The sequence below is a fragment of the Sebastes fasciatus genome, chromosome 16 (genome assembly GCF_043250625.1).
Source record: "Sebastes fasciatus isolate fSebFas1 chromosome 16, fSebFas1.pri, whole genome shotgun sequence".
In the NCBI taxonomy this organism is placed as follows: domain Eukaryota; kingdom Metazoa; phylum Chordata; class Actinopteri; order Perciformes; family Sebastidae; genus Sebastes; species Sebastes fasciatus.
This window is the reverse complement of record NC_133810.1, coordinates 21,819,625-21,839,524: the sequence shown is the minus strand read 5'-3', so window position 1 is coordinate 21,839,524 and position 19,900 is coordinate 21,819,625. Positions and strand designations below refer to the sequence as shown.

At 42.1% G+C, this 19,900-nt stretch overlaps 2 protein-coding genes across 5 annotated transcripts; both read right to left on the bottom strand.

Annotated features, from left to right (window-relative positions):
* Positions 1 to 312: 312 nt before the first annotated feature.
* Positions 313 to 11,331, bottom strand: zc3h12b (zinc finger CCCH-type containing 12B). Of its 2 annotated transcripts, none has more exons than XM_074611886.1 (6): positions 11,103 to 11,331; positions 4,642 to 5,426; positions 4,365 to 4,504; positions 3,219 to 3,453; positions 2,812 to 2,918; positions 313 to 1,915 (listed from the first exon to the last, which is right to left on the bottom strand). In XM_074611886.1, exons 2-6 carry the CDS (start codon positions 5,271 to 5,273, stop codon positions 489 to 491), a joined length of 2,541 nt encoding a protein of 846 aa, XP_074467987.1. In that variant the 5' UTR covers positions 5,274 to 5,426; positions 11,103 to 11,331; the 3' UTR covers positions 313 to 488. The 2 variants fall into 2 exon arrangements, with proteins under 2 accessions (XP_074467987.1, XP_074467988.1); XM_074611887.1 differs by lacking the exon at positions 11,103 to 11,331 and adding an exon at positions 10,595 to 11,085.
* A 1,271-nt stretch (positions 11,332 to 12,602) lies between these two features.
* Positions 12,603 to 19,834, bottom strand: LOC141753328 (APC membrane recruitment protein 1-like). 3 transcript variants are annotated; one of them, XM_074611884.1, is made up of 2 exons: positions 19,770 to 19,834; positions 12,603 to 18,037 (listed from the first exon to the last, which is right to left on the bottom strand). In XM_074611884.1, the coding sequence occupies exon 2, from the start codon at positions 17,928 to 17,930 to the stop codon at positions 14,889 to 14,891; it is 3,042 nt and encodes a 1,013-aa protein (XP_074467985.1). In that variant the 5' UTR covers positions 17,931 to 18,037; positions 19,770 to 19,834; the 3' UTR covers positions 12,603 to 14,888. The 3 variants fall into 3 exon arrangements, with proteins under 3 accessions (XP_074467985.1, XP_074467986.1, XP_074467984.1); XM_074611885.1 differs by having other exon boundaries at positions 19,662 to 19,806; XM_074611883.1 differs by having other exon boundaries at positions 19,298 to 19,790.
* Positions 19,835 to 19,900: the final 66 nt, after the last annotated feature.

Sequence of the window (19,900 nt, the reverse complement as noted above, 5' to 3'; positions counted from 1 at the left end):
CCCTGATAAAACACTGAAAATAACAATTACTTTTAATTACTTATCATTTTCATATAACATGTAATCAATTTTACTGTATATATATTTTCTAGAATTAATGATATTGAAGAAAGGTTCAGTTAATAATGGATATAGTACAAAGTGCTGCTATGCAGTTCCTGCTCAGGTAGTATGAATGTGTTATGAACCAGATTTCTAATAAGGTGTTACCTTATGTCAACTGCACCACACTTCATATAAAAACATAGCTTTCAAATGTGAAACATCTTACAATTCGAGATAAACTTATTAGACATACTTCCTCTTTGCTGATTACTTCTATGTCATCTCAGTGATGTAAAATCTGATTTCCCACCCGAGACATTTAAAAAAAACTCCTGAGGGCAAATGCTGCGTGTGCAGCAACATTTAACTAGTGCCTATCTTTGCAATCAAAATCTGTATTTCCCTTATCACATCGCTTTTGAATGTTTAATAAGATTAACTGCTTAATGGCATGACCTCAGTTTTGTAACAATGACGGCGGCAAGTTGTTGTGGATCTGTCAAATGAGGGTTCTTCTCCATTACTGAGTGGACTACGTAAGCAGGAAAGATGTTACAAAGGTTCCGATATGTTTGATACTGGTGGTCTGGGATGACATACCGCTCTTGATGTTCAATTGCAGATGGCATCTCCCATGGTGAGTTCCAGATTTGTTCCATTTTGTCTGGCATGCTTCGGACCATCACCCGCTCGCAACACGGCATCAGGCTGTTACTCAACGGATATGAATGATATCCATAGGACTCATTTCCGCAAGGCAGAGGGTCCCAGCTTGCATGCTGCTCGCGGCACAGTGGAGGTCGCCTCTGTCTCATCGGGTTGCTATCATATAGCCTTGAATCTGATATGCTGTCCATGCGAGTCATACCAAGAGACCGTGTGGGCTGTGAGGACAGAGGCGGGAGGACATTCTGAGTGAGGGGATAGTCTCCAGGACAGCTGGACCTGGCTCCCACTGCAACATGCTGGATATGCGGTGCTAGACGAGGTCCAGGCTGCTTGCGGGGGCCCTGCTTGGGTTCCTCAGGTCCATAACTCTGTACCCTAGACAGCGCTTCATGACGAAACCCATGGGAGAAAGCTTGCATCCTACCCTGTGCAGGAGACTGCTGCTGCCCCTTCATGCTCTCCTCTAAGCTACTGTCCACGGAGCTTGGGTACATTTCCCCATAAGAGGAGAATGAGTCACTGTTTGAGTGGCTGAGGCAGGACTCAGGGCAGTGGCTGGGATTTCTCTGATACACACCATGCTCGTGCTCCATGCTACAGAAACTGTCGACATTATGCATGCTGCCCATGCTCATAGTTGAAAAATCACTGTGCAGTGAATAATATCCATGGTCGCTAACTGAGTCATACTTTGGGAACTGTTCACCGTATGTAATAGAGGCGCCATGACTATTGGTAACCAAAATAGGAGGGTACTGTACACTAGACATGTGCTCCAGAGAACTGTGCGCGAACTGCAAAGAGCCTGGCACCGGGCTGCTGGCTGATCGTGTGTTCAAGGCCCCAGCTGCATGGCTCTTGACAGGCTGCATGGTGGGCACGCTGAGAGCAGACACAAGGGAAGGCACTGAATTCGTCTCAGACTTCCTAGCAACGGACAGTCCCTCTGGAGGCTCACAGGCCACCGAGCGAATACTGGGGTCAGATTGACGTTTGGGCGCCACACGTTTGACCTCAAAGTTGCCGTCCCCCTTTACAGTCACAGGACCGGTACCGCATTTAGCCAAAGCCCCCTCACTCATCGTCTTCACCGCGGACAGTTTGGCAAAAGCCCGTAGTTCATCAGCCACCGACCGCAGTGGCTGGTTGACACGCTCCGGATGATAGTACTTGCACTTGTGTCCATATGTGCACTTTTTCCCTTGTTTAAAGAAAGAGTGGATCAAGTCAAAAAAAATGTACACACTTAAATTATGCAGACAAAAATGCAACATCATTCAGTAGGGATGTAACGGTACACAAAATTCTGGGTTTGGTATGTACCTCGGTTCAGGGTTCAGGGTTCGGTACGTTTTTGGTATTCTTACTTTAACAGCTAAGGCATTCAAATACTTGCAAATTGTCAATAAAAGACAGATAAATAACAAAAATAACAGAAATGTCTGTATAATGTCATGTAAATGTTACCCAGTTTCCCCCCCGGGATCAATAAAGTCCTGTTGATATTTCCTGAACTGAAGTGTAGCTTTTTACAGGGCAGGCACAACAGACTGACTGGAATACACACGTGAAGGCACATTGTAGCGGGACTCAAAACACTTTGACCATATGCTTTAATTCTGTATTATTTACAATCGAGCCTGGTCGCATATGCAGCGATGGGAACGCTGTGGGGGAACAGACTCGCCGTGCAGTCTGTTGTTATTTTGCTCCGCTAATTGACACATTCAGATGATGCCGTCCTAAATTAAATGTTAGATGTAAATTAAATGAATCTGTGGAGTAATCCACAGATATACCCGACTTCAGCTCAACAGTATCGGCATACAATTTGACACAAAACGTTATCGAATTGAGCTTGATTAACCCGGCAAACTAACGTTACAGCGCTACTTCAGCTGATAGAGAACTGGGTAAAACTCGCGCTCCAGAAATTCTGTTCCGCGTGTGCGAGTAGTAGGAACACAAACAGGGCGTACCGCAATATTGTCGCGGACCAAACCAAACGTCCTGTACGGAACGGTTCAATGCAATTACAAGTATTGTTACAACCCTATCATTCAGACATTGATTTGAAAAGACAATTAGAGAACTTACCATAGGGGCAAGGTTGTTTTTTGTGCTCTGGAACGACAGGACGCTTGCGGAGGAAATTTTCTAAGCTTGGACCATGTCTTCCCAATGGATCGTCAGGCGGCATAAACCTATTAAAAATAGACATTCAAAAATGATTATTTTCAGCATGAAGAGTTTCTGCAACAAAACAGAATTAATAACTGATCTCCCTGATTTCCTATTAGCAGAGGTCATAATACAATCACAAAATAGATTTCACACAAATAATATTGAATAAATAACCATGTATAGTACTAACCAACTTTGATATAAAAAATATTATTGTATGTATGTATTGTAGTGGGGTAGACATCTCATCTTTTAATAAAGAGCCCTAAAGTGCATTTTACATAATTTGGCTGCCATAACAATGAATCATGGTTCCTTACTTGTCATTGACAAATGAGTACATCAGGAGACGCTCTTCTATGAACTTCTTCCACTCTGGCTTCTCATTTTGCAAGTCCCTGTAGTTGTCGTTCGACACAATAATTCCATCAGAATCAAAAGACAGCTTCACTATGAAGCGATCGTCATAGCACACCACCCTCCTGCCTTGAACTCTCCGAGATGGGGTGAAAACCAGGATCTTCTCTTTCTCCAGCTTGCGCAATATTTCTTGATCTGAAACAGAAGTTTCAGTTGTAATGTTGATTAATAGCTCATCACAATGCAATCGAAAACGACCACAATCTATATCACAATGTATTTTGTATATATGGCAATGGTATGCATTACGTTATATTATGGTAATTTATCAAGTATCGCGATATAATGTTTTTTGATGCTGTATCGATTCTCCAAAATGCGGTATCGATTTTTAAATGACCTCCTAAAAATCCGCCGGCCGCTATTCTGTCTTTTGGAGGTTGTAGCGGGCAGTTTTAAAGCTAGAGTGAAGGTACTGGCATTATATGAAACTAGAAAAGCCTACGGAATCCATTGGTACCATGTCATAATAAAAATTGTCATGGCCATTTTCAAAGGGGTCCCTTGACCTCTGACCTCCAGATATATGAATGAAAATGGGTTATATGGGTACCCACGAGTCTCCCCTTTACAGACATGCCCACTTTATGATAATCACATGCAGTTTTGGGGCAGAATCCATTCAGTTTGTTTGCATGCAGTACTAATGTGTTATTTTCACTTATTCTAAAAATGGTGTATCTGAATATTTCTGCATACTGGGGTCCCTAAAGAATTACATAATTATATAAATTGGGTATCACTGTAAAGCTGAGACTCTTGTGGACCCAATGAGTCCAATATTATTCATGTGTAATGATGTTTGTCCACATAGCAGCCATTTCACAGTGATTTTTTTTTATACATATGGTATGTATATGTTTTCCTAAATTTAGATTTAGTTTTCCTAAATTTAGATTTAAAAATCACAATATATCGCCTTGCTTACAGTGTCGCAATATATTGAATCGTTACCCCTGTATCATGATAAAGTATCGCACCGCCAGATTCTTGCCAATACACGGCCCTATTTCAAATAGCAACTGCCTTGCAAATAGCTATATTACCTGTGATGAGGGCGTCAGGCCGCGACTGTTCCTTTCTCCAGGCTGGGACAAACGCAGTGATGTCTTTGTGTCCTTTCTCCAAGAACCATTCAACAGCAAGTTGGATACCTCGACAAGAGAACACCTCTTTGTTTCCATGGCTAGAAAACAAAACAGTGTGGTACAAGGGCTAGATTTACCTCACGAGATGGACAGTCATTAGAGGCAAATGTTTCAGAACATAAGTACATTCCGCATGAAGCAAAATTAAATGCGAGTGTGTTTGTTAGTGTCTTACCTCATTGCCACATTTGAGCCATCAATGACGATGGGCCTGAGGTTATCATAGGTATCCACAGAGTCATCTTCCACTGACACCTCTGGACTAACAGTCTCTTTAACGCAGGGGGGCCGTGATGTTGATGTGGCCGTACTGCTGCAAGGTTGAATTTCAGGCTCTACTTTGTTTCCGAGCCTTACTAACTCAGCGAGAATGTCGTTGATAAGTGCAGCCGCCCCCAGCTTGTTGAGCACCGTCTCCACCTGCTCTCCCGAATAGCCCAACTTCAATGCAAATTCCATCTTAGTCTGGTACTCTCTGTCGCTTGCAGGCTTGATCCCCGGTCCCGCGCTGGTGTCATCCTCACGTAAATCTTGCGCATTGCTACTCTGGGAAAAGCTGGGCCGGTCGAGGCATGGAGAGCGACAGAGCTGTCGGTGGGGTTTCGCGACGCCCAAGGGCTCCCTCTTCTTACACCTGCTGCTGTTCACCTGAACCCTCTGGTGTTGCTGCTCTTCTGATTCGCTTTCCGAGCTGCTTCCATCCTCAGAATCATCACTGGCATGCTGGGCCTCGCTTGAGTCAATGTTCTCCTCCCTGCATGGGCGTTTTTCCATTTTGAGCTTCTCCACCATCGACCATACTGTCATCACGTTCGTCTTGACACCTCAGATTTCCACCCCATGCTTCCTCACCTCCACCGCAACCAGGGAATCATGCTGAATGCTGGACTTCAGCGCTACAGGCTCTTTGTGTAGAGCCAAAGTAACACGTGTGGGCAGGCAAACTCAAACTATTAAATCCTGAAAGAGAGCAAAAACACAATGAGTTTCAATTAGTAAAACGTGTTCAACTTTAAATTAACCCTAAGAAATCATTTGCCTCTGTTCTCATACATAGGCTTTATTTTGTTGGCCCAACCAAAAAATTATTTTGTATTTTTAAAAGACTGCTTTGAAAAGCAGTGGCGTATCAAAATAGAAGAGTCTACTAGAATGAAACATTTCTATGCAACAGTTTGTTAGCTTGTGAATTCAATCATCTTTTAATGCACCTTGGAGTAGGTCAACATAAAGCCGGTTCAATTGTAAGCATCTTATTCTCTCCATTTCAGCTCTCTGTCCAGACTAATGGTATGTGTCCACAGGGGCGTTTTTTATCGCGAGGGGACGCAACGCTTCCCAGCATTGGACGCTTGGTGGGCTGTCACTAGAAACAAGGCACTAGACTCCTGATTGCACGAACGCTCTCCCTCCGTGGGCTACTGCTCCCAGCTTTTAAACCGGAAACAGTATGGAGGCTCGTTTGGAAACTTTCTTCTTATTTCATGAAAATAGTTCACTGAAATGTGTTTCTGAGAACATTTGAGGCGAGAAATAATCCATGCAGTTGCTGAATCTGTCTTTATTTTGGATCGACAACGTTTATTTTAAAAGATTCTCGGGAGTTTCGAGAGGCAGCGAGTCGCGTCGGACGCCCGTGATTTGAATAAAGTAGACTAGCCCTCAACTTTATGCAAATGTGGAGCGGGCGTCGTGACGCTCCGTTTCTCGAATTGCGCCGCCACACTACCAGAATGCATTGCATGGCTGCTTACATAAACAATGAATGGGAAGCGTGGAAAGGACGGGGGCTGTGGACACGTACCATAAAACAGCACTTTCGCCCAAAATGAAGCTTTTCCAAAAACGGATTCAAGACTGTGTAAATCTTAAAACTTAGGGTTTGGTGTTTCAGTGTGCATGGAGTAAACGGAGCTTTTGCAAAGCGATTACCCACTAAGCCAGTGCAATGAGGGTCGGGGGCTGTGTGCCACAGTGCGAGTACAGTTAAGAGGACAACCTTTAGTCGCCTCTAACAGCAGAGCTGTTGTCATTAACCTGGATCTATGATGATTTTGTCAGACGACGTTGCGATGATAAAAAATTAGGATTTTATCACCGCCGTGAAGCAGCTTGAGAATGACTGCTGGTTAACATTTAATGTGTATTGGCCACGATTAAATAACCATTTCATAAGATACAACAAGAAAACAGACATATTTGTGAATGGCAACAACTATAATTGGATGCTAAGGTGGATGCAAGTTTTGAGCAGCGGCAGCAGCGACCGCAGGGGGTGCCAAAAAAAAACTGCAGCAGCCTGCGTCGGAAAAGCAGAAAGAGAATCAACTTTCAGAGAAACGCAACCCGATGTCATGCTGCGGTGGCCAATCACATAACCGGCAATCTAGAGCCAGCCATGAGGGAACTAAAGACGTCAGTTGTCACAATTAAGGGGCCATTTACGTGACGCTCCCACACAACTCTGTAGCGAATTGCCGCAACGCCTGATCTGGTACGAATGCAGCCTTGCAGTCTTCAGCTCCCTCACCTCCCCACCCACCACCCTACTTGTGGTAGACCAATAAATTCTCAACCTGTGGGAAACACTGCTATCTGGGGCAAGTGACGAAATCAGTCAGACAAACGAAACATATTAGTCACCTGCTCAAATAAACAAGTTACCAAAAAACCACTGCAGCGCAGGAAAAGGACTGCTCTGAATAGGAACATATGTATGTTCTCTCTGACCGACTGTGTTTTAGTGTTTGTCGTTCACAATCGCCAAGTTTAATCTTTTGATTCGTTTATTGGTGAAACTGGTTGGTTAAATTATCTGCAATAGTCTGGGTGATGTTTGCAGGGTATACGTTTTGTCTGACTCACTGTCACTTCTGTTCTGAAATGTTATATGTTATATGTCACACCTGTACCAATGAACAATGTACTTAAAGTTGTAAGCTGTAACTAACTGCACATTCAAACTATAGCAAAGCATCTACAGCACTGTTGCCCTGGTTGTAGCAGGTTTGCAGTGAGAAAGTTACCAACAAACCTGAACAGAATTGTGAATATTTACTAATGTTAGGTGGAAATAGCATCAGCATACTGTGAATATTACAGAAATTCACTTTGGTTCTTTTTCACAATAAACAAATACATGCATTGATAAAGAAAAACTGCCACTGAACTCCTCTTGCTTATAGGTGCAATATGGAAAAATATAGTTACAACAGACAGCCACCTGACTTCCCTGTCTCTCCAGCTAACTGCCGTTAAAATGAAAACCCCAGTGTTCCTGCACAAAACGTGTTAATGTGCTGCAGAACAAACCTCGCCTCCATGTGCACAAAAGCCTTACTGCTCTCGCAAGCAACACTGGAGCCAGACACACACATGGGGTGAGTGCATGAGTTAACATAACCTGAGACAAAGTGTGGGCCGAACAGCGTATCCCTGCGCCTCCAGCCCTCTGACGGACAATCTGAATTGAACTGAATTCCTCAGGGAACGAAGCCGTTTAAAGGTAAAGCAGAATATGACTTCAGGGGAGCCTGAACACTCTCAACAGCTCCAAGTGTACATTTTTACATATGGATATTGGTAATCGACTAATCTTAATAACAAGTGCATTAATGCACAGAAACACTCAACCACACTTTCCCCCAGTCTTGCAGAGAGCAGAATACAGCCAGCTTCGAGCTTCAAGAGGCGCAGCCCATGATGTGCGTTGCTTAGCAACACAGCCTTGTCATCAGCTAACTCCTTTTTACCAGTCACGACTAACACAAACACAGCTCATCATCTCTCTTCAGGCAGTCAGTAAATGCAGAACACTTACAGCTACACTACAACTCTACACTAAAACTCTTGAGGCAGTATATTTTGCAATAAAAAAAATTACATTACATAGCAACTACTATGTCACTGGCAACACCCTCATCAGGTAATACACAAGACTGATATTTATGGAAGACCCTGAAGGTTGATAGATATTCTGAGGGTCAATCTATGGCTACAAATGCATACCTTCATTCTTAAAGCATCAGTTGTGCACACTGTCTCACTGCTGATCACAACAAGGATTGAGAAGAAACTAAGGGTTGAACACTTGAAAGGAGAAAAAAGAGGGATGTTGAGGCACATTTGTAAAACTCACACATTCCACTGTCATTTAAGACATTTTACATTACTTGTATACATGTTTAAGGGAGCAGAGCTCTTCCAATCCCTTCCCTTCCACCTCCAGATTCACAGGCTTCGACTCAGCAAGGCCTCCAGACTATCTCTGCACATGTACAGACTCGTGTGGTTCGGTTTCATAGCAACAAGTGAAACAGGTCCCTGAAGCCGTCTTTTACATTGCTGACCCTACATAGTATCCAGTATGAAGAAGGGATAAACTGCAGTATATGGTCAGTGTTGCTTACATGTACCACTTGGCTGGTTAGATATCTTGAAATTAAGATTGACAAATTTAAGGCACCGCTGTACAAAAATGATCCGGCAGTTATTTTATATGAGACAGAAAAATGATAGAATGGTCTGTAAGTGTTGCTGTGATAGCACAAAGTGGAAAACACAATCAGTTCCCAGTACTCTGCATAAAGACAGTTTCAGCATGCTTAGCCACCACCACCTTTAAGAAGGCCCATCACTTCAAAACTACAAAACTGAGATGCTCTTGAACAGTGGCTACTGCAACACCTAATCAGTGTGAAGGGCATGTGAAGATTATCTGGGCCTAGAAATAACTTCTTCTTCTGAGCTGAAAAGCACAAAGACACACAAACATAAATGAGAGGTTATGACTATGCTTCAACATAACCAAGGGGACGTCATAGTAAACTGTCATCCAGGGCATGAAAAAAAAAACTAATATGATCTTATTTCCTTATTTACATTGATCAGATGATGGCACTATGCTCCCATCTCACTTTTAGACCACTGACAGCTCTACTGCTACAATAGGAAGACTGAATATTGGCTGATAATCATTACACTACACTTTTGTAGAGTTCACTGGTCATCTTACACACCAAAATCCCCCATATGCAACGGGTGACCTCTTCCAGTGTGTCACAAAGAAAGGCAGATGTGGCATTGTTAAAAAGTTTTTTTCTTTTTTTAAATCATATGGTCTAACTGTAAACGGCTTATGTTGCTGAACAAAACCCCCTAAAATATACATTCTGTGCATGCTTGGTTCATCATCTGCAGAGGGATTTTTAGCTGGTATCTTAGTAGACAGCCGTCTCCTGTACTCCTTATGTACACTTGCTATGGAAACGCACTGTAACAGTCATGCAGGAAGAAAGGTATCACTTGCAAGTCTTTTCAGTAATTTTTAAAAAGTATAAATTTAGCCAAATGCCATGTTAGAGTACTGGACACCTGGATCTTTGCATCTCTTAGTGTGTAGTTTCACAAACAGGCCAATCTCCCTCCGAAAAATCAGGATCATTGCCTTGCATCACAAACACATAAAATAAAGTTGCATCTATTCTATATAGTGTATGAACTAATTAATGCATGAATGAGGAAACAAATATCATGAATATGACTCCAGGTAACAACATGCTTCATACTTCCCCATTCTGTAAAGTATATTGCATGTCATAAACATTAAATTAAGTTCTAACTAACTTTGCTTATTTACTGTGAGCTCCTACTTAAATTCTTCCTCTTATCAAGTTGATTGGTGATTTTTTTAAGTAGAATTTCAACTTCTACAGACGCATCCAATTAATTATGTGTTTAACAGGTTGGAAACTAGAATAATTTCAAAGTAAAACCTGAAGAAATGGTCCCTTTAACAGGGGGATATTAACAGTAAGCAAAGAGAAAGTGAGGATTGAACTGAATGCTCATATTCAGCCAGTTTTACCTTGATTTAACAGCACACTACATGGATGTGCAACCAAAGCCAAACAGTGCATTGATCCCAATGACAGTAACATAGATTAAAGCTCCTGACCTGTTAAATGAACCTAGGTGGACTAGGTTATTGCATTCATGAGCTAACTAGTTGACACGTCAATAGAAAAGAACTGAAGTGCTTGATATCATTAGCATCAGCATCATGAGCTGAGAGGGATGAAATAGAGGAAGGTTAAACAAGATGACAGTAAAAGAGATAGAATACTTACAATACACGTTATAACATTACAGCTGCACACGACGTCACCTCTGTGATTTCATTTGGTTAGAGATAACCGGGTTGACATCCTTAGGCCCGAGTCGCGGTTAGCACACGCTAGCATGTTAGCCTGCTAGTGTACCGTTACTCTGCCAGCTGGAGAGTCAACATCTTAGCTACAGAAGCTAACCGGCCTACTTCGGTTCATCTGTTTTGGCACTGCATAGAGACTGACTAGATAGCTGTTATTGCAAGCTAACGCTGACTACCAAGCTTTAGTTAACGGTAGCTAACGTTACAGTGATGATAGCCAGCTCAGTGGCTCCTCAGGCTAACAGGAGTTAGCTTTAGCTGCTGAGCGGCTGCTAACAGAATACTAACGCGCTGGAACTTGAGATAAAGTTGACGATAATTTAATATTTCAGACGGAGGTGAAGCCACAGCAACACAACATTATTCTCTAGATAATGTGCACATGTATCAGTGCTGTCGTTGACTTGAGACGGTGCTCCTCTCACCTTGTTGCTGTCATCCTGCTCTGCTCTCCTCTCCTATCCTCGCCTGGAACACTTGTGTTTTGCTGCCATTGGCGCTGTCGCAGTTTGGTCCGGGTTGCCAGATATCGGGAGGGAAATAAGTAACCTAAGCGGCGAAAAGACACCGGGGTCACAACACCGTGACTTTCTCGTTACCGGCTACTTTATCAGAGGTTTCATCAACACGGGGCTTTTAGGATACTTTCGTTGTGACATTTCCCAGACCACTGAAAATAAATTAATTAATAAACTGAGTCTTGCAAACAAGCAAGGAAAGATTTGTCATAGATTCCAACTGAGGTACTTAAAATGGGAATAACTTGATTATGAGTAAATTCTAATTAAATAATACCTCAATAATAGTAATAATAATAGCACAATAGCTAAACCTATACCCTGTACTCTGAGTGACTTGCTCCAAACTACTAACTAATTCCCATTCAGTTTACAGATACAGAAGCTTGATCTAGCAGATCATAGTAGTCATATTAAAATAAATGATGCATATAATGCACATACAAGACAGGTGCCAGTGATTTCTAAATTGTGTGCTAGCAGCTTGGCATCCACTCCCAGCAATGACAGTCCTGGATTTGAACCAGACTATACACGTTTTTCTCAGGTGCTCTGGTATGGTGACCAGGTGTCACACACTGCACAGCATTTTTTATCCCAGTTGTTGTTGACCCACATATTGAGACAATGTCCCACATTTTCTTTGGCTCTAGTTTTTCAAAAGTCAAACCATTGCAGAACAGACGCTTTTTAAAAATCAGGTTTTTATCCAATGGCTGTGAAGAAAGCAGGGAAGGCTGTCATCACAGGGTTGTATTTCCTGTCAATCAAACTGCGCACACCTGGGTCAAGTGCAGGTTGACCTGTCGTCGTCTTTGCTATGCTATGCCGGGGAAAATTGCGAGTCACCACAAAGTCACAAACTACGCAGATTTAGGGGCAAATATGATGGAAAACTACCACAAAGAAAACGAAATGCAACTACAACAAAGGCTACTTAGAAGTGGGTGAAACTTGCAATTTTTTTGCAAACATTTCTAGTTATTTTTCAATTTCACATGGAAGGAATAGGACATGGAGCTAAAAAGTACATGTGAGTCTCACATGAAACATCTGGCTCAAAAAAATATATGCCGATCAATAGATGCATTCAGGTAAAGCATAGAGATGTTACGAGGTAAGGGGCAGAATAGAAATGTTTATTTTTTAAGTTTAAGGACCTCACAGCATTGGTAACATGTCCCACATTGTCCCACACAAACATTCTCTTTGTCCCACATATCATTTGTTGGGATTTGGTCACCCTATGCTCAGGTGAACTTGAAACTCTAAACTGCTTATAGGTGTCAGTGTGAATGTGTCTGCCCATGTTTAAGCGCTACAACAGATTTGTCAAGGTTTCCCTGTCTCAGCTCCCCCATAATGTGAACAAGTGAGAGAAAATGAAAAAAAAGAAAATGGAAAAAATGATGTCTTGTCGTATTTACTTTAGTATAAGGCAGTGTTCTACTCTGACAAAACAGTAACAGATTTTCAAGGGTAATCCCCTAATGTAACATGGCTGTAACTTAACAATAAAAAAATATCCAAAAGAAAACTCACACAAAAAATAATATTGCCAATTTGTAATAACCATTCTGAATACAATGTTACAGTGTACAAATAGCTGAGAATATAAATACAAATCATTTGACATTTGTTCAATACTACACTATAAAAAACTACATCATCTGACAGTTTAACCTCTGACTGATCACACATTAAATGCACAAGAAAATGATACCAGTTTATCTTTCGACATATCATTTCAAAATCAAACTACGTTTTCATTCCACAAGCGTACAGTAATGGAGCGCATCATTTCAGTAAGATTTTTAAACTTTACAGGTGGTCAAGCTGTTGGAAAATGGAAAACAACAGCCACGGTAAGGCCAAATCGGCTAAAGCAATCACACAGTAAATTTGAGACTATTAGGTACAGCTAGTTTCTTTTTCCTTGATTTGTTATCCTCTACCGTTTTATAGATATTTGAATCTGGCAACGTTTTATATAAAGCACTTTCATACACAGGGTAACTGCATGTGAAAAGTGCTATATTAAGCACAAGCCTTGTAAAGCTATCTACAGTGTGTAAATCAAGTGGCAGCTGAGGTTCCGTTGGTACATTTCCTATACATGCTTATCCTGAGGGGAAGAACTAGCTGTTAGATGTTTGGAGATTAAGCCAAACACAATAACAGCTTAATGTATTTCAAATAAACCCCATGAAGGTATCAGCAGACATGTTTGAGATTGTGGATTGAGCTACTCCTCCATGTGAAATGTGATATTCTCTTGTTGTTTCCTAAACCCAATCTGTCCTGAAATGTGGTAAACCAAGAAAACAGCTAGAAACAGTAAATTTGAGCATCATGACAGGCCAACATAAAGCTAACTGGAGTAAGCTTCTCTTTACTGGAGTAAATAGAGGCTGTGAAAAAGCAGTAAACACAAACATAAGCCGGCACTTAAAGCATAAGCATGTGTTTCGGGCCAATAGGCAAAGTAAGCAAGACTTGCCCTGTTTGGCTTTGCTATGGAAACCAGGCTAATGAATACCAATTAAATAAAAGTGTGGCATTACTACTGAGACCTGGACACTGAGGCTACATATGGGTATGAACATTATAGTAAAATTCAATAGCTTAATGAGATGAATCTGTGAGCATTTTCAGTGCAAATGAAACTATTTACTTGCTTAAAACACTTTCAACAGACTGAAATGGCCTGTGTGACACAAGCAACCGTTGCTGTGGAAATGCAGAAAATCTAGGGCTGCCCATAATACTATTTTTTTGGGCTTCGAAGCTTTGGTGAGAAATATTTGAAGGTATTCGCAGAGCAGGGTAGTGTGGCGCGGCAAGCTGACATGTTCTTCTGTCTGTCTGTCTCCATCTCCCTTGTTCAGTGCCTGTACACACACGCACCTCTACACAAAACAAACCATCTGAGAATAAGTAATAATAATTAAAGTTGAATATGAATAATGTTGTGGGATTATTCCTTATTTCATGAGCTATTTTGGTATTTATACTTTATTATTACACGGGTTTGTTGAATACTCGATTCTGATTGGTCAATCATGGCGTTCTACGGTCTGTTATTTCTTTATAGCAGACCGTTGCTATGGGCGCAGTTCTGATGTCGGACCGTTTTTGTGTCAAATTATTGATTTCTTAAGTAAATAGCCGTGTAATAAACGGGATAATGTACAGCTAGCGGGTCATTGTTGTGAAATAAACCCCTTCAGGACGATGACAGACCCCTTCGCTTTGCGTTCGGGTGAAGCATCGCCCTGTCGGGGTTTCTTTCATAACAATGACCGGCTCGCTGTACATTATCTCTTACTTATTACATACTTATATATATTTTTTAAAATCCGAAGCATACGAATAGTGATTTGGAGGTCAAATACCATGGCAACGGTCGAAGCTTCAAAGCTTTGACGCATTCGGGTCAGCCCTAAGAAAATCCCTTTTGACTTCCGAATGAGACAGCCATGTACTAGACACAGCATGATGGCACACTCTACATTTCAGAATAATTTCAAACTTCAATTCATGTCCCGTCTCTCACAGTGTACAACAACTTTTCAAATGAATCCGTTGTGCAAGTAAAAAATAAGCAACAATTACTCCTTTGGATGTAACATAAAATAAGCACTCATTAGCACATACTGTATACATGTGATTTCAATGCAGAGAGCCTTTCAATTAAAGGTCGCCTCGGGGAGGTTGTTGCAGGCCACATCCCTGGGTGAGGACGGCCATTTCATCTTTAGACACACCTGCGTTCAGAGGACTCCCAGTATGAGATGTCCCTTCCCTGTTAGCCACCGGTCTGCTTTTACCACACTGATTATAGGATTGCAAATTGGTGGCGGCTTTACAAAAAACCTCATCAACATCATCTGATTCGTCGTCCATCATTCCAGGATAAACGAAGGTGCTGTGAGGTAAATCTGACTGAGATGGAGGGTGATGCTGCCTGTTGTACAGCTCTGCATTCTGTGATATTAAATCTCTGTCTGACACCTTCGAGCAAAGTTGTGATTTACTGTTGGGGCAATCACTGCTGGACGAACTGGAAAATATTTTGCGCTTCACTTGGGATTGACTCTGAACTTTGTCAGTGAATCCCCCGTCTGTCAGAGGAAGGCTTAAAGACATTTCTGACCTTGTTTGCCACGATAAGGCCATAATGCTGCTACTGTCTCTAACCTCGGACGCAGACACGAGTACATTCTTTTTGTAATATGCTGAGGAATCTCTTTCAGAGTCCTGTTCGGTTTGAGGACGAGAAACGATAGCAGCTCTGTTCTCTCTGTATACGTCAGGCATCTTCAACTCAAGGCTTTCTGTGTCCAGAGACCTACTTCTCCTGTCCAGAGACAATGGATTAGGCATGGACTGACTGACTCTTGTAAGGCCTAGGTGCCGTGGCAGAGTAGCAATTGCCCATGTGTTACTGATCATGTTCTGCTCATACAGGTCTAACATTTGATAGTCACATTCAGCAAACGCATCTTTTTGTAAGTAGCTCTCTTCAAACTCCTGATAGGGCGATGAAATGTCCTCCTCCAGCTCCATGTGAATCTGCTCGTCGTATTCCCCCTCGTTATGCATATCCACTACATCAAATGTGACTATGGTAGGTAAGGCCTGCATGTTTGGGGTGAAGGCAGAGTTTGTCTCCAAATCGTCCGCGTTGTTGTGCAAGTTGCTCAGCATCTGAGATTGTTTTGTGTAGTCCACAAGTGCTTGAGAGAAACACACAGTTTGTCCATCATCCAAGTCATTGTTGTCATCTGGAGATGGAGAATTGATGTTTTTGTATGGTAAAGCCACAGGCTTGTTTTCCTCCAGATGTTGCTCTTTGGGTTCACAAAATGTTTCAAAATCGGGGTCGGATGTGCTTCCGAATGATACGCTGCTGTGCCTTTTCTCACAATCAGCATTTATGGATTTTGTTCTTTTTTCGGTGGAAGCATTTCCTTTTTCATCAAATACATCTGACGGGTTATTCTTGTTGCCCGATGCTTGTGATTTTGAATTCAAATTACAATTTTTATTTGTGCCGATTTCCTGCCGACTGACCGGATTTTGTGCCAACTCCGAGGATTTACCGCATGTGCTCGGCATCTCTAGAAAATCGCCAACTCTGTACAGTTCAGCACTTATTTGTAATCTATTCATGTCTGGAACGAAGACGGAATCTGTCACATCAACACATGGCTCACTTAAATACTCGCATTGTTTTGAACTGGGCAGCTTTGATTTGTTTTCATAATGTGGACTGATGAGGCTCTCGTCAGGTGCAAAAAGTTCATAGAGGGCATCGCCGCTGTAGCTGTCCCTGGGTAATCTCTCTGCCCTTAGTCTGTCAGCTTTTTCCTGTCCATCATCTGGCCCCGGGGTCGTTGAATCATAGTAGCCCTCGTCGCTGTTTGGAACTGATTCTTGATGCTCGCTTTGAGGAGTTAACACATCAGCAATTGAAGAAGTGTCCATGCCACTGGCTTGCTGTGCACTGTTACTGTTCAGCAAGTCCATATTGTGAGAACTTGACAGGTCAGCAGTCAAATCTGTGTGTTCTTGGTTGCAAGTACAGCAAATTTCCTCTGACACACTATTTCCCCAGAAATCACACTCCTCGTCCAGATCTTCGGGGGAGGCCATTTCTTCGCCGCCGCCCTGATACGTAAGATAACAAGAGGCCCTCTTTCCTCCATTCCTGCTCCTCTCTCCAGAAACCGTGCTCTCTGTGATGCTGTCGTCTTCTTGATCTGCAATAATGTCCCCGCAGCCAGTGAGCGAATCAAAGCTCTTCAATGACGCAACGTCTCCATAAATCAGGTTCAGCTGATCCGACGAGCCAGCAGGTGTTTCGGACTTCAACGCGGGCTCAGACATCGTCTGAAGTTTCAGACAAGGCTCGCTGTGTCCTCTGGAACTCTCCTTCAATTCGCTGGACATCACAGCCATCAGACTAATTTCCTCATCACAAATCTCATCGTCAAGCTCGGACTTTGGGCTGTCTTGCTCCACACTCTTCTCTGATGGCAGCTCAATACATTCAGCACCAATGGAAATATCACATACAACATCTGCAAAGTCAGGCACATCAGGTTCAGATCCCAGGCACTCTGTGACATACTGGTTGGCGTTGTCCGGGACAACAGGCACCTCTTTCTTGCAGCGAGGAGAGGACATTGCGATCATTTCGGTTTTATCCGATCCAGCATTTCTATGGTTTCTGTGATACTTAAAACTTTGAAAAAGACTCCTAAAACCCCTTTTCTGCCGGGTAAGAGTCAGTGATTTCTGGTCAGCAGCGTGGTGACTACATTCATTGTGGCAGCTACTGTGGAGCTCTCCAGCACAGTCCCTCTGGCCGCGGTACTCAAAATCTCCAGCTGAGGTGTAGCGACTGCTCAGATTGTCATCATGACTAACCTTACTTATCCCATCATGCGTTCTGCTTTTGTTGATTCCTTTCTTAGAAGACCACTTGTTCGGATTTTTACTCCTTCCTCCAAAGAAACTAGGCAAAATACAGATGCCTTTACGAACTCCGAAAAACGTCAGGGCAGTCCTCCGAAATTTTCCAGATTTCTGGGATTTCACCGCAGCGTTCATCGTTTCCGGCTGAGGCTCTTCCGTGATGTCATCGGGGCCACATGGGGAATTCTGTGCAGAGCCTGAAGCCAAACCCTTGGTGTCGCTCGGTAGCTCATCTACCTTACGAGAAGACATGGCTACCACGTTTACAAAAGCAGTCCAATGGAAGGTATAGTAGCTGAATCTTCTAAATCAGCCGATAGGATCATTGCAGAGAATGTGTCTTCCATCTGATATGAGCCCTGTAATGAGAAAGTTGAGACGAAAAATCAATGATCAATTGAAATGTAACATCTGCCACATTGATATGAAGCATTCACATTGCAGACTCTGAATATTTCCACTCATCGGTGTCCTCTGTATCACTGAGCCCATCAGCCTTTTTACTTTTGTCATCTACAGGTGTATTTTGACATACCAAGATGTAAGAAGACAATTTTGCTTCTTAGTGTGCTATAGGGTCAGCCTACTGGAGGTGAGAGTCATTGTTCTGTAAGCTAAAATTACTCAACCGTATATGCATAAAAAATAAATCTTTACTTCATATTTTTTGAACATGTTCTCAGAGTGGGAATTTGTAATAATTTCACCCGAACACAAACCCTGACTTTTCCGCCCCACTTACGATTGTTATGCCTCTGTGGTTTTTTGTTGTCTTGGTTGCTTTCTTTTTATTCTGTATTATTTTGCTGCATTTTTGACATAGTTTATTGCTGACTTAGATCTAAGGCTCACTCTCTATTAAGTAATTTGAGCCATTCTTTTGTGAAAAGGAAGAAAAGCCATATAAATAAATGTAAGAATGTTTATGCAATATTACTTCCACTTTGGCTTGGTGTCTGGTTAAAAGGTAAAACAAAAAAAAGCTGAAATTAGCTTAAACTCATTTACATCATCAATATAAAACTTATATGCCTAAGCAACTTAGTGCATTTATTTTTTCATTTTTACATATACACCCTATACTCATACTGAATGTATTGTCTTTGTATTGGATATTTGTGCGTTTTGTTTATATTTCTGCAAGTATGTTATGCATATATTGTGTTGTGGGAGGATAAAACTAAACTAAACCAATAAACATTATAGTAATGTATATCTTAACATAGGTGCATGCCAGAGAAATACAGACTACGGTAAAACTATTCAGTGCATTTATGTTTAATAGCACAATTAAATATAACCGTGACTGATTGAACGTTAATCAAAGATGAAATAAAACCCAAGATAGTGACTTGTATTGTGATGTAAAAGCCCAGGTGATAAAGCAACAGGCTACAACTGTAACGTCGCTCTGCCACAGTAATAAAGACCAGCAGTGGGTCACACATTCTCCAAAATGTGCTTTAAATGAGAGCCTTAGCAAAGAGAATAGGCTGTAGCCAACACTGAATTCACTTCAGCTAACAGACCAAGTCTGAGACGTCAGTTTCCATGTGAAACCAAACTAAATGGCACACTAGCTCCTGGAGCTAGCTGGGTTGTAACGTAAACAAACTTACCAACTAACGCCAGAATCCTGCAGCACGGAGCTGGAGCTGGTTCCTCAACCAGGAGACCTGGTTACCTCTCAAAGCATGCTTTCTGCTTTCTGCTTTCTGCTTTCTGCTAACGCCGACTCCAACTTTGGCTTACAGCATGTGTCGACTCGGGCCCAGGAGTAACGTTAGCTTTCACCACATACGGTTTCATTTGTTTGCAGCCACCGTTATCTAGCTAGCTACCGTTAGCTTTAGCTAACACCGTTAACCTCCACTCACCAGTGTTAGTGTCTGTACTGGGAGTGTGACAGTGTCTAGCGGTGGGACACGTTCAACCACACCGCAGCGAGACTGTGTGGTAGAAACACGTAGACCAGCTACACACCTGTCTGATTCATGTGTCTAGTTTAGCCATGCATGTCCATTATGCTGGAGATCATCACAAAAGCTCCAGCGTTTAAATGTTGGATGATGACTTCCTCTCCAGACTCACCTCATTTACCCAAAGCTCCTTGCGTGACGTAACCCTCCTCTCGGCGCACGCTAGTGACGCAACATGTGTGTAACGTGTATTTTATAACAATAATAATGGTGATAATGACAATAATAATAATATAACAATAA